This window comes from Hypomesus transpacificus, chromosome 11, assembly GCF_021917145.1.
Source record: "Hypomesus transpacificus isolate Combined female chromosome 11, fHypTra1, whole genome shotgun sequence".
Taxonomy (NCBI): Eukaryota; Metazoa; Chordata; class Actinopteri; order Osmeriformes; family Osmeridae; genus Hypomesus; species Hypomesus transpacificus.
This window is the reverse complement of record NC_061070.1, coordinates 17,598,921-17,613,328: the sequence shown is the minus strand read 5'-3', so window position 1 is coordinate 17,613,328 and position 14,408 is coordinate 17,598,921. Positions and strand designations below refer to the sequence as shown.

The 14,408-nt window shown below is 45.9% G+C and overlaps 2 protein-coding genes across 2 annotated transcripts in view; both read left to right on the top strand.

Moving 5' to 3' along the window:
* Positions 1-7,072, top strand: part of LOC124474125 (regulator of G-protein signaling 7-like) — a 32,147-nt gene extending 25,075 nt beyond the window's left edge. The window contains exons 9-18 of the mRNA XM_047030022.1: positions 34-115; positions 861-935; positions 1,599-1,697; positions 2,027-2,088; positions 2,674-2,784; positions 3,914-4,039; positions 4,474-4,660; positions 4,991-5,080; positions 5,595-5,648; positions 6,668-7,072. Coding sequence (XP_046885978.1) covers positions 34-115; positions 861-935; positions 1,599-1,697; positions 2,027-2,088; positions 2,674-2,784; positions 3,914-4,039; positions 4,474-4,660; positions 4,991-5,080; positions 5,595-5,648; positions 6,668-6,718 — 937 coding nt within the window. The 3' untranslated portion in view covers positions 6,719-7,072. The remainder of the gene's footprint in view (positions 1-33; positions 116-860; positions 936-1,598; positions 1,698-2,026; positions 2,089-2,673; positions 2,785-3,913; positions 4,040-4,473; positions 4,661-4,990; positions 5,081-5,594; positions 5,649-6,667) is intronic.
* A 1,922-nt stretch (positions 7,073-8,994) lies between these two features.
* On the top strand, positions 8,995-14,374 carry grem2a (gremlin 2, DAN family BMP antagonist a). Its single transcript, XM_047030080.1, has 2 exons — positions 8,995-9,625; positions 13,012-14,374. Exon 2 carries the CDS (start codon positions 13,013-13,015, stop codon positions 13,574-13,576), a length of 564 nt encoding a protein of 187 aa, XP_046886036.1. The 5' UTR covers positions 8,995-9,625; position 13,012; the 3' UTR covers positions 13,577-14,374.
* Positions 14,375-14,408: the final 34 nt, after the last annotated feature.

Genomic DNA, 14,408 nt, shown 5'->3' with positions numbered 1-14,408 from the left:
TTTTTTCTCCTTTTGTGTCTCCCCTCTCTTTAGGGTTGACAAGAAAAGAGATAAGATCGAGAGAAAGATTCTCGATAGTCAAGAGAGAGCATTCTGGGATGTACATAGACCAGTGGTGAGCCAGTTGTACCTCCAAACGCTTGTGTCATGTACTGAACATCATGAACAACAGTTGCACATTTGTCCGTTATTTCAAGTTAAGACATTTTTACTACCCATTGAGTGGAAATAGTTTGACCTCCACTATCCTCTGAACTTTGACATTTGTATATATATAAAAAAAAACAGTCAATGGCCATGCGAACATTCAGTCACGGTCTCAATATCAGTCACTGACAGAACGCCGGCTGTGTTTTGTTGATCGTCTTCATCCAGAGCCAATGAGACACACTTCTTTAGTATTAGTTTCCCTTACAGAATTACAAGCTTGCACACCAGCAAGACCCAAGCCTCTATGCCTAATTGGAAAAAAAACAGGTTCAATTTATGCATGCCTCTGAGCAGCGTAATCAAATACTAATTCTGATTTCACAGTGAGGTTGGCATGCTACTTAGCCGTGTGCCCCTGGAAGGAACACCTTATTCAAACAAGCAGGACATACATACACAACCTCCCAGTCCACACCACATCATCATTTTCCTATTATTTATTTGATATTTTTACATTTATCTTATACATTTATCGTAAATAAGCGTCGACTCAGTAGGTAATAATCTACATGGACTTCTAGGACTGTGGACAAACTGCCAGCAGGATGAATCAGAGAGCTTCTGGTTGGCTGTTGAGAACGAGGAAGTAGGATTGTTGTTGTTTACACCATGTGTGTGTGTGTGTGTGTGTGTGTGTGTTGTCCTCACAGCCAGGGTGTGTGAACACAACAGAGGTGGACATAAAGAAATCCTCCAGGATGAAAAACCCTCACAAGACCAGAAAGGTACTTCTGTCATCTAAACACTCCAGCCCCACGTCCTCTACATAGACGCCACCACACATACTACCACACACACACTACTACACACACACTACCACACACATACTACCACACACATACTACCACACACACACTACCACACACATACTACCACACACACACTACCACACACACACTACCACACACACACTACCACACACACACTACCACACACATTCTCTTGGGCTTGGTTTAGGAGCACTTCTATGGGCGTACATGGAGCCCTTTGGCATTGCTTGTAAAAAAAGGCAATTCTTATAAAAGGTGATTTGATAAACAGCGTTCAGTAGGGGCACCCAGACCTCAGAATCATACAGTAGCCAATCATCAGTCAGCATACTATGGGCTCTCTGGCTGGCAATAGCGGCCCCAGCACATTTGGTGCCCTAGGCAAGATTTATCAGATCGGGGGCGCCGCCCCCCCCCCAACCATAACACGGACACATGACGTGGAGAGGTTGGCGCCCTCTCCTGGTAGTGCGGGAGGGTTAATTAACGGATGCATTTGGGAAATTGCCATCCCCCCCCTCTTCATGCCGCCCTAGGCGGCTGCCTATGTCGCCTATAGGAAGGACCGGCACTGCTGGCTGGATTCTGGATGTAGTTTGGTTTCTTCTTCTCCTTTAGTCTGTATACGGACTGCAGAATGACGTCCGTACCCACAGCCCGACCCACGCCCCCACCCCTGAGGCCAAGCTGCCCACCGAGGAGGAGCTGCAGGAACAGGTGGGTCCTGAAGGGGGCGGTCTGGTGCCTGGGGCTCCTTATTACCGCAAAGGTCCTCTACAGCCAATGAAGATGTAAAAGATCAGATCAAGGATTGTTTACTGTAATTACCATTACATCTCGAATGTATACTAGACTGGGAGCCGAGAAAGAGTTGAAGATTCGTACTTTGTAAAGTACATTGCTTGACTAAAGCGTGGGTCTAGACTCTGTGGGAGAGTGCATACCGTCACTTAACTTACTTCATAGAAACACTGTCAGCATTTTCCCCAGAGTTAGTACCAAAGCTTAAAGATGCTTAAAAGTCGCTCGCTTACCATTATTTTCAGATCACATTTTGGCAAGTGCAATTAGACAGGCATCGACTGAAGATGTCTAAAGTGGCCGAAAGGTGAGTGATGTTTTCTGTATCCTCGTTCAGTTGTCTATCGATCCGTTGTTGAACCTTTAAACGCCTAATGTTGCATGTAATTAAGAACTGAAGCAACCTTGAGAAGTGTTTGGACCAAAGAACACTGAGTGGATCAGTACCCAGGTTGCCAGAACACACTGGAGCAAAGTGACAATTTGTCATTTGTGTGAGGTTGTGCCATAGTTTGGTATGCATTAGCTTCCCTAGTTTGTAGGGTCATTCTATATAGTTTACAACAGCTATTAATGTCTGCTGTCAGAGAGCTATGCGTTTATTTTATACCGCTGTGAGTTCATTCTGAATATCCAAGGTCATATAACGCAATAAAAGTAAATAAATAAATAAAAGAGTAGCTAGTTTTTTTCTCCTGCAGAAAGTCTTTCATCCAATGGACCTTTCGTCAAAAGTTTCCTTTTTATTGTGGAGTCAGCTGTATTCCTGTGTCAATTTGACACCTGTTTTAGACAAATGTAGGCGTGTTAACCCTCACTGTTCTGGACTTTTTAGTGTTCTAAATGTTGTGCTGTTCTAGAGGTGGTTCTAAGACTGGTCTGTGTTCCCCAGTCTTTTAGGATACACGGAGCAATACGTGGAATACGACTTCTTCCTCACCCCTCCAGACCCCTCCAACCCCTGGATCTCAGATGACACGGGCATTTGGGAGCTGGAGGCCAGGTGTGTGTGTGTCGACATGTGTGTGTACATATGTGTATGCATGAGGGTGAGGGTGAGGGAAGGATTAATAGTTAGAGAGATCATGAGTTAGAGAGAGACAAAGACGGCAAGAGGGAGAGAGAGGGCGAGAGAAAAAGGGAGAGAGAGAGAGAGAGACTGGGGTGTGGGCAGGGTAAGTGCAGTTTCAGAAGACTATTACTGCAGCTCAGATACAGCTCCAACATCCCCTAACATTAAACTCAGTTACAACTCTTAACATCGCTGCAGAGCTGAAGACAAACCCCCTGCTGCTTTCATCACAATTGGACAATTATCCAAAGATGGAGTTCACATTAACCATGAACTATTTTCTGTGTAAACTAAGGACAGATAATGTTATTGCAGTTCCATAAAGAGACAGTACATTGAAACAGCCTGCTGCTGTTTAACATGGTGAAGTGAGTGAGTTTATTTTTAAAGGAAAAAAAACTTAGTTCTGGACACAGAACAGTAGCATTTAGGTCTGGTTTTGTTCAGGTCAGGCTACCTACTTGAGTCCAACCACTTTGGACTGTAGGAAGACTGGGACACGGTTGTGTTCACATGGGGCTGGAAAACATGGGTTCTGTCTGATGTGATGGTCTTTTACCACCTTGTATTCACTCTGACACATGCACTTTAACCCTCTGTCAACGTTCACACACACATTCACTGCCCTCCCTTGGGCGCTGTCTGTCATCGCCACCCCCCCCCTCCTCCCCCCCCCCCTCCTCCCTCCCCCCCCATGTACACCTCTTCTACCCATGGTGACATAACATAGTGACAGAACTCGCAGTAAATGTTGGGTCTAGACGTAACTGCTTTGGGGGCTTTTCTCATATGAAGGCACATTGTGTCAAGTGTGTCGACACTAGACTCAGCCAGAGATAGAGGCTGCTAGAGGAAGGGGCCACAGGAAATGAGACCAAGAAAATATCCTATTTTGTAGGAAGGCACTATAGACTTGGATCATAAAAAACTACAGTGCTAATGTGTTCTTATTATAATTGATGATGATCATAATAATAATAATTCAATGTAATTATCTTAATTATAATGTCTCCTTATGGGTATCATGCTTAGTGAGTCTGGGTGTTTTTGTGTGTCCCAGTAAGGAACCAGGTCAGCAGAGAGTGAAGATATGGGCATTTGGCATCGACGAGGTGCTCAAAGACCCCGTTGGCCGGGAGCAGTTTCTCAAGTTCCTGGAATCTGAGTTTAGTTCAGAGAACTTGAGGTACACACACACTCACATTTGTAAAAACACAGAAGCAGAAACATTTGATCAACGTGACTCTATGCTCCCTCTGCTGGTAATTGTTTGTAACGCATAGCCCGGATCTAATGTTCAGGTCAATTACAAACTGGGACTGAGAGTCATTATAATCGACTTGATTTAATGTCACGGTTAAAATGTCAAACGTAATCATCTATATTAAGGTCCTTCTAATTAGATAATGACAATAGCAATTAAATCAAAACATTGAAAATCAGTCTTGATTTGTCCTGTTCGAAAGTTGTTCATAATTTGTAAGAAGATAGATGAAAGAAAACAGAAATACAAACTCAGGCCAAACTTTAGGGTTTCGAGGTGGGTGTTAAGGTAACTGAGGTGTTCCTTGCTCCAGAGTTCGACTCTAACCGCCTTCCTCTGTTTGGGGGCGGCGCCAGGTTCTGGTTGGCCGTCCAGGAGCTGAAGAAGCGACCAATCAGAGAGGTGCCCACGCGCGTGCAGGAGATCTGGGATGAGTTCCTGGCTTCGGGTGCGCCCAGTGCCATCAACGTGGACTCCAAGAGCTATGACAAGACCACCCAGAATGTCAAAGACCCTGGACGCTACGCCTTTGAAGATGCGCAGGTGAACTCCTCCGTTGTGTAATCTTGAAATAGTTAACTTTAAAGAACACTAAAGTACTAGTAACACTTTCGGTGGTTAACAGAATACTTGAACCTTGTCTGTCTTGTGATGTCTTGTGCCATCCTTGCCTGCATAGTGAAACTACGGTATATTGACCTGGATTTAGTCCAACTGGAACTGTCACGCTATCTAGATATATTTCAGCAACGAGACCAGCTGTGTGGATACGGGAATATTTATCCATGTGGGTGGAAGGTGCTGTATACTCTGTTTCACTTTGATGTCCCTCATCTTCAGTTTGTCTCACCCGTTTGTGTGTATGTCAAACAGGAGCACATCTACAAGCTGATGAAGAGTGACTCGTACAGTCGCTTCATCCGTTCCAGTGCCTACCAGGAGCTGCTGCAGGCCAGGAAGAAGGTACACGGGTCTATCTTGTGCACCACATCTTCTCTTCCCTCTGGGAATCATGGATTTTTCTTTGGGTTCTTACTACCCCTTGTACATCTTTTACATTGTGAGGTTGAAGTTTGATGTGTTTGGGTCTCTGACTTGCGCCTGGAAGAACAGATAAATATGGTTTCAGCCGACAGTTATGGTGGATGTAGTTTCACATGCATGTTAGTACCCCACTTTTGAGTTCTTAGGGACTGTCGTGCAATACACATACTCACGTTATAGCTCTCATAATTGTTTCAAAACACTGGTTATTATTTATTTCTGTTGAGTACATTTTCATAGTTTTTCGTTCAAAACACATCATTGTGTCCTCAGTCACAGTTTATTTTATTCTTATCTCACTGTTCTCGTTGGCTTCCCCAAGATCAGCCCCTTCTACAGTCACCATTGCCTCACTTCACTTTTGGGTTTAGCTCTTTCTTTCTTTTCTGGCTCCTTTCTGTTTGTCTTTTCGTTTTCCTTTCACCTAACTAAGTATCAAGGCATTCAAGACCGCAGGACATCGTTTGAGAAATTCACTCGAAATGTGGTAAGTGGAACGTCCTGCTCTGGGTGGACCCAACCAGCCAAACAGATAAAGCCCATTCAAAAGCTTTATCGCTCCCCCGTGTGGACTAGGTCGTCTGTCTTTCTGCTGTTTGGCCTTCCCTGTCCTACCTCTCCAACACTTCTCTCCCTGCTACAGCTCCGACAGGACCTTGGTGAAATGTGCTCCCTTTGTCTGACCTCGTAGGCCTAGCTCTGGACCAAATACACAGACTATATACTCTCTTTTTCATGGATCATCTTCATCATCTGTTTGTGTGACAGAATGATCTAATAACTAAATAACATGCAATATATTTTATATGATTGCAACATTTTTATGATTGCACATTTTATTATTTGTTTTTAATAATGCCGGTATGATCCTGTTGGCCTCATGCTATACATTTCCAAATAGGGTTAGGGTTATTTGAGGGTCACCTGTTGATAATGTCTTTGTCAATGTCAAAACCTGTTTGCGTTCGGCATGTCTTAACATTTTGGCCTTCTGAAACCATCTGGCCAAAATGTGCTCCCTCACTCTGTGTTCTCTCCTTGTCCCCACAGAAAAGTAAGAACTTATTTTGAAGGATTTTGCTTCCAGGTAATGCTGCCAAATGTGCTTCTGTGGTATATTGTTCCCCTTCTGCACTGTCTTGTATCTCCTCTATGTCTTCTCCCGACCCCTCCACGAGCCCTGCATGGAAATCTAACGCTTGTCTTCAAAGGATTATAATCTATGAAGAGACCAATAGACACGTGCTGTAGAGAATATAATTAAAACACGCTAGTATAAATACTGCTTATAAGCTTGCTATCGATGTTTACACTGGAGGCCTGGAGAATTGCCATGTAGTTACTGCGGACGATCCACAAGAATCACTTCACAGTAAACCTCGACGGGATGACCTCACATCTCTCTGCCAACACAGTGACATTCATCCACACCACAGACCACCTGTCGACTGTCTTCATGTTCCATTCTTCTTCATGTAATCCCTTCTTCTCCTCCTTGTCTCGCAGGGGAAATCCCTCACATCAAAGAAGATGACCAGTCTTGTGCCATCATGCTAGGAACACGTCTCCCTCGGATAGGGGCGGGACACCATATCATTTCTATGTCATCGTTGCACGCCGTCTCCTTCCTAATCAGACAATGAGCGGGACTGTACACTAGGTGTTGCATGTCCAAGGAGGGGACCTCTTCTTCCTGTTACCTGATGTGTTTCCTGTCTGTGGAGAGACGCTGTTGGGACTAGTAAAGACAAAAGGCAGACAGTATCATTGGTTCAGATCTTTCCACCGTAATTCACTTGGCCTCAAATTCTCTATCTCTCTCTTGCTCGCAATCCATTCTTTCTCCCAAACTCTCTCTCTCACTATCTCTCTTTATTCTTTCCAGCTAATTCTAATGATGTCAGAAATGTAAAAAATAAAAAGTAAAATCGAATCAAATGTAAAATTGCAATGTCATCAACGCTACACAATCTGAAATCACAGATTATTTGTGTTGTGTAGAATGCGTATTATATACAGTATATATGCTATTATAATATTTATTTTGCATCACATTGATTTTATTGCACTACAATAATTAGCACATACTGTTTTTATTGCACTTTTCATTTCAGTCACACTGGAAATGTCTAAAATGCTGTCTTCTGTTTTATGTACAACATACTTCTTTGTTACTCTCTCCTGCATTTATTTTTATACCATATTTAAATACACTTTTAATTAAAATTTATTAAAGTTGGCCCTTGATCTGTTGTGCTAGTTGGTGTGTGCATTTATTCCTAATCTCACTTTGCCATGAGTGTTCAGATGATAAATTATTATTTGTATCCACTATTGTGGATCAGGGCTCTTTACATCAGTAGAGGCAGCTGTAGTCCTTGCCACTAGATGGTGCTATAACTCACAGAGCTGCCAACTTCCCTAATCTAAGTCCTTCCCTTTAAAAATCCAATATAACACCAGTTTCAATGTTATATCCAATTTCTGTGTCTGCAGACCAGTACAGTTACTCTGTTTCCAAGATGACTTTTATGTGGTGCAACAGTGAGGTGCCATCTTTCACTGGTGTAGCTCAGACAGTGTCTGAGGTTAGGATCTGTTGACGTGTCTCATCTTTGATGCTATATGTTAGACTGTGTTTCCAAGACTGTGTCTGTCCCATTAGCCAGCCCTTTGGGAACCACAGACACACAGACTGTCTTTATGGAAAAACCGAACAATGTGAATGGCACTTTTCAAAGCATCCTGTCAAACAATGATTAATGGATCCCTTTTTAACATGTCCATATATTTGGGATGGGGATACTGTGTGTTGTGGTAAGGAAGAGACAGTGAGAAACAAGAGAATAGGAGAGAGAGAGACAGGGCTGAGATGGAGAGAGAGAGACAGGGCTGAGATGGAGAGAGAGAGACAGGGCTGAGATGGAGAGAGAGAGACAGGGCTGAGATGGAGAGAGACCGGGCTGAGATGGAGAGAAAGACAGGGCTGAGATGGAGAGAGAGAGACAGGGCTGATATAGAGAGAGAGACAGGTCTGAGATGGAGAGAGAGAGACGGGGCTGAGATGGAGAGAGAGACAGGGCAGAGATGGAGAGAGAGAGACAGGGCAGAGATGGAGAGAGAGACAGGTCTGAGATGGAGAGAGACAGGGCGGAGATTGAGAGAGAGACAGGGCTGAGATGGAGAGAGAGACAGGGCTGCGATAGAGAGAGAGACAGGTCTGAGATGGAGAGAGAGACGGGGCTGAGATGGAGAGAGAGAGACAGGGCTGAGATGGAGAGAGAGACAGGGCGGAGATGCAGAGAGAGAGACAGGGCTGATATAGAGAGAGAGACAGGGCGGAGATGCAGAGAGAGAGACAGGGCTGAGATGGAGAGAGAGAGAGACAGGGCTGAGATGGAGAGAGACAGGGCTGAGATGGAGAGAAAGACAGGGCTGAGATGGAGAGAGAGAGACAGGGCTGATATAGAGAGAGAGACAGGTCTGAGATGGAGAGAGAGAGACGGGGCTGAGATGGAGAGAGAGACAGGGTAGAGATGGAGAGAGAGAGACAGGGCAGAGATGGAGAGAGAGACAGGGCAGAGATGGAGAGAGACAGGGCTGAGATGGAGAGAGAGAGACATCGGGTTATGGAGGGGAACAGAAGAGAGTAGGAAGGGGGCAGCACAAGCGAGGGAGGCAGAATCACATGGAGGGTGGGAGTGAGGAGGCTAGAGGGAATTACAGAGTAGGAGAGCAGGAGCCTGGCAGAGAGAGAGAGAGAGAGAGAGAGAGAGAGAGAGAGAGAGAGAGAGAGAGAGAGAGAGAGAGAGAGGGACAGACAGGATAGGAGAGACAATGTACCAGGGGATTCCAAGAGAGAACAGTCAATTGTGAGTAAGTGGAGGAGGGGAGATAAGATAAGATAAGTGAACGTCAAAGAGAAAAAGAGAGAGAGAGAGAGAGAGAGACAAGGGCAGAGAGTTAGAGAGAAGTGGAGAGGCGTGCGTTGATCAGAGCCAATAGAATGTGATGAGGTAACAGAGTTGACTCCTATGCTTGCTGAAACAACAAGGAGTGGAGAAACGGAACCACAAGCCATTAACACTGGGATGCAGAAACACAGCCTGCTGCTGAACCAGAGAGAGAGAGAGAGAGAGAGAGAGACAGAGAGAGAGAGAGAGAGAGAGAGAGAGAGAGAGAGAGGGAGAGGGAGAGAGAAAGAGAAAGAGAGAGGGAGTGATGAGAGCGAGGTAGTGAGAGACGAAGAGAGAGTAAAGGGATCAATATAAGCTCTGCTCAAAGTCAGAGACTTCAGAAAACACTTTGGGTGGAACTCAGACTTTCATCTCTGCAGACGCCTGCTGCTGTTCCCATGGAAACCATCTCCAGGATGCAGTCGTCTCCAGGACTAGTCAGGATGGACAGCTACCCCTGACCACCACCTGAACCCTCTGCTGTCCCGGGATAGGACACTGGCCAAAGGTACACTGGCCAACTGTGGTGTTTTTCTTATTCATCTGGACATCAAGTCACATTGTGGCTTTTTAAAGTTGGGGCTTTTACTATAAATGCTAGTAGTCCTACACATTCTGCATACATTTTTAGTATGAGTGATTTCTGGGGGATTGAATATGTATATAGGAATGAATATGTAAACTTATAGAAGATCTTAAAAGTATGGACCATAACTCTGCCATATTATTGAGATGTGTGAATGACATCCATGCCTGTATACTCCACAAGTGTGTGCCTGGTCTGGAAAAGACTGCACTGTATTGTTTAACATTTTGCCCTATAAGAAGTAAAGCTTTAATTTTGAGACCAAATCTCCATTACTGGGAAGAGGCTCTCTCTCCTTGCATAGCAGGGCATCTCTCAGCTGGTAGTAATTATGAGGATGGATTGTGGTGACAAATGGATGTCCAAACAGCCACAGGCTCCCTCATGGCGTGTTGGCATTTTCTTACACATTCACAAAAAAGAAATGGATTTAAAATGGAGGTTTTGACTGTTAATGAGCCAGTTGGGGCCAGTCGGGGGAGGAAAACAAGCCACAAATGGGAGATAATGACATGGTTGCTCTCTGTGTAATTGGGCTGTAGTAAAAACATGGAGTTGAGTCTTTTTTTTCGTGTGAGCTTTGGGGTGTTGAATTGAAATGGGTAGCAGTAATCTGCCTCATTTGTCAGCCTTTTGTGACTTCCTGTCTCATAGACATTTTCTAATTGTTTGGCAACTTGGGAGATTTTACTTCGGGCCTGTTCTTGTTCTAGTAAGACTGCCCTTAAACTGGTCCAAACATATTGTATTATTTTTAAGTGAAAAGTTTAGATTTGAAGTTGACAAAATGACTGCATTTGACTGCAATGACTTGGGGACTATAACACTTCTAGAGTTCTATTGACACAGGTTCCGTTCGACAAACATAGTCCACAAGCCATAACTCTTGAGAAATGAAAAGCCCAAAGATGTTACAGGAGGAGATTATTTCAAGAGAGGAGGGCGTGTAGTTCAGCAGTGTGTCAGATACGACAGCGGCTGTTCTCAACAGCTCATATTCATGGATCCATCATGTCTTGAGTGAAAGGGAGAAGAGCCCCAACACAGTATAGTTTAGTCTCTAGTTTTTGTGATTAAGGCCTGATAAAACATATCCCACTGTTGGTGGACGATAGGCCTGCTAGCAGACAAATAGATCTTGTGGTCCAGCTCAAGCTGGGTCCCAGCATTAATATTCAAACCACAGTCTCCCTCTGTCTCCACAACTCTGCCATGATTGGTGAGAAAGAGAGTTGCGTGGGGGTGTATACCCGGGGGGAGGTAGCAGGCGAGCACTGAAGTCAGGCTAAAGAGTTTGTTTTGTTTTCCAACTAGGCTCTCTGTACACTATCATTACCCTAACCCCCCTCCTCCACCCCCCACCCCCCACCCTCCAGCCTCCCCAGGCCCCCCAACCACCACCCAACCCAAACCACCATTTGTCTTGCCGGGTGATTGATGGGGATAGCTGGCAGGGTCGTCGGTATCGTACTTAGGCTGAGTTTGGAAGCAGAGAGGGAGCGAAGCAGGGACTGTATAAGCCATCCGTCATCTGCTGTGTACACAGTCAGTACGTCCTCTAGAACCCCAGGGGCCTTGTAACTCACTCGGACCTGGGAGGACGTCCTCTCAACAAAAGGCAGAGAGGGGGGAGAGAGGGGGGAGAGAGAGGGGACAGAGGGAGGGGAGAGGGGGGGGAGAGAAGGAGGGAGGGAGGGGGAGGGGGGGGATTGGGATGACGGGGGTGGGTACCCAGATAACGTGAGCCGGTGAAGCAGCTCTCCGGCCTGGGGAGAGAGTTCATCCATTCCCCTCCGCAGTCACCTGGGTTTAGACGTCACCAGAGACTAATGATCCTCACTTACTGTTGTTGGGGAGTAGATGGTTTGGGAGATGGAGTGGGGTCGTGACTCGTGAAGATCTACAGTGTGGAGGAAACCACGGCAATGAGGAGGTCTGGTATTGAGAGGGTTTTGTGTGCACGCATGTGTGTGTTTGTGAAGGCAATTGTGCGTTTGTGCGCGCGCGTGCACGTGTTTGTCATGTCCCTCCTGTCAAAGCTGCAGAGCTGTTCTGCAGTTTCCTGCGAGCAATGCGACGACTTCATCAAAAGCAACACTGAGCACCTTTGTTGTCCAGGGCAAAGTCTCTGTGACCCCCAGGTTCAAGAACAGAGACTTAACAGATACAAGGAGACTAAGTAGACTATGATAAAGTCATTTGTCTGACATCAAATTGTGTGCTGGTCCAGGAAATGAGGAGAAGATGTACACATCTTCAACAGCAAAGAGAACTTGGGGCATAGAAGAGGAAAGGAGTCTTCAGGCTGTTTTAATTTGCAGTCAGATTGGAAGTCCTGCAGTGAAACTTTAAGAACATTTGTTGAAATGATGCATGAGAGATAGTCAAAAACATCTTTCCATAAACCCTGACAATCATTGGGTTTGAGACGTAGAACGAGATGCTACATGTGAGTTTGAAGTCAGGGATTGCTATCACCAAATGCATTTCAGCTGTTTGCTGTCCAACAAAGTCCATGCCTGTGCATAGTAACGTGTGTGTGTGTGCAGCTTGTATAGTGTGTGTGTACCTGTTCATCTTGTGTGGATGATGTCGTCTTTGCTTCACGTTTGACCCTGCAACCTCAAGGTCTGCAGTCAAACGCTCTAACCACTAAGCTAAAGCCATCCCCCATAAATGAATGGATGGAGTCCCAGGTCAGGTCCAGTTCACAGCACTTTGTCAGGGAGGAAGCAGCTCTTTGAGACCCACAGCACACAGTCCTCCCAGCCATCTCTAATAGTCTTCATATGGGCTCTCTAACACATGTTTACGTATCTGAGGCATAGTTCATGACTGGAGTAAGCAAAGCCCTAATTATTTTACCCGGCGACGAGACCAATAAAATCAACTTCCTCTTCTCGTTATGGGTCTTTAAGTGTGTCCTTTGATGGCGGCTCTTGTTTATTTTCGGAGGAGTTGTGTAGCTGAGAAGAAAGCAAACAGAGGCAACGCCATGGAGACGCAGACAAATGGCATCACCGTCGATAGATTTGTTTCCTCTGTGATGCTCACGAGACTAGCCTCAGTGAGGCGGCTCCACAGGCTAACACTTTCAATCTCTTACACAGACACGCAAGTACACACACACACACACACACACGCACATGCTGTTATAAGTGTCACACACTAGAGTAACCTCAGAATAGATGACTACAGTAAACTTACATTGACTATACAGTATAAGAAGCCTATCTGCAGAGGCATGCAACCTTGTTGTTTAGTTACAAGCAGTGGATAATCTTCTTCAAATTTTCCTTTCTTCCCAGAATGTTCTGGAAACTCACTTTCCCAGTCCTGTTGGCTGGAGTGCTCTGCGTCGCCACGGAGACCAGGAAGCCCCGCCCCCAGGGTTCAATCCCCTCCCCTTACAAGACCAAAGCCAACCTGTCGGACCGACAGAAGCTGCTGACCCACAAACCCGAGGTTCTGTCGTCCAGCCACGAGGCCCTCGTTGTCACGGAGAGACGGACTCTCCGACGCGATTGGTGCAAGACGCAGCCTCTCCGCCAGACGGTGAGCGAGGACGGCTGCCAGAGCCGGACTGTGGTCAACCGCTTCTGCTACGGCCAGTGCAACTCCTTCTACATCCCCCGCCACATGGGCCCTTCCTCGGGCCACGGGAATCGAGGCCCAGGCTCCGGCCGGAGGGCCCACAACAAGGCCCAAGAGCCCTTCCAGTCATGCTCCTTCTGCAGGCCGCACCGGGTCACCCAGCTCACCGTTCAGCTAGACTGTCCCGGCCTGCAGCCGCCCGTCCGCCACCGCAAAGTGCAGCGTGTCAAACAGTGCCGCTGCATGTCCGTGGACATGAGCAGCCAGGGGAAACTGTAGTGAGGCTGCCTCACATGGCTGCCTCACATGGCTGTCTCACATGGGTGCCTCACATGGGTGCCTCACATGGGTGCCTCACATGGGTGCCTCACATGGGTGCCTCACATGGACACAGCGTGGGTGTGAAATCTCAACAAGGATGCCAGAACGACTGTTACAAAGTCTGTCTTCACTTCGAAGAACAGATCATCATAGCGAGCTCAATTAAGTATTGTGCAAAGTTTGTCCATTGACCACTCAAGGCATCAGAGCTCCAGAGATGTGACGTGTCTAAGATGACAGCACATCCACTAATCGCTTCTGAATGGTGACATTGCAGTCTACAGGGGCTGTGTAGAATACCTCTATTGTCTAAAAAGTCACTGTTTCAAAGCAACAAGCATTGCAACACTGATCTGTTCTTCCAAAACACGGGAAAATTGTACCTGGAGAGAGAGAGAGCGAGAGACTCAGATGACAGAAGATAGTTTACTATCTAGCTATGAGCTATTAGACTGCAAACCAGTAAAGAGCTATCCCAGACTGGTAGTGAAACTGCCCAGTGTTTTAGTGTGTAATAAGAGATGGGGTGCTATGGACTGGGCTTACCAGGGCTCGTGGCCAGCCAGCCAATCAGGGCTCCACATGAGGGAGCAGCCAGCCAATCAGGGCTACACATGAGGGAGAGACTATGAGAACCTACCAGTGGATTCATCACACCAGAAGCAAAACAAAAACATTATTCACCTTGCCAGTGAAGAAGTATACACTTCTGTATCATGTGTTACTGAGGTACAGTACAATAAAAAGTATATATATATATATATATATATATATATATGTGTGTATGTCA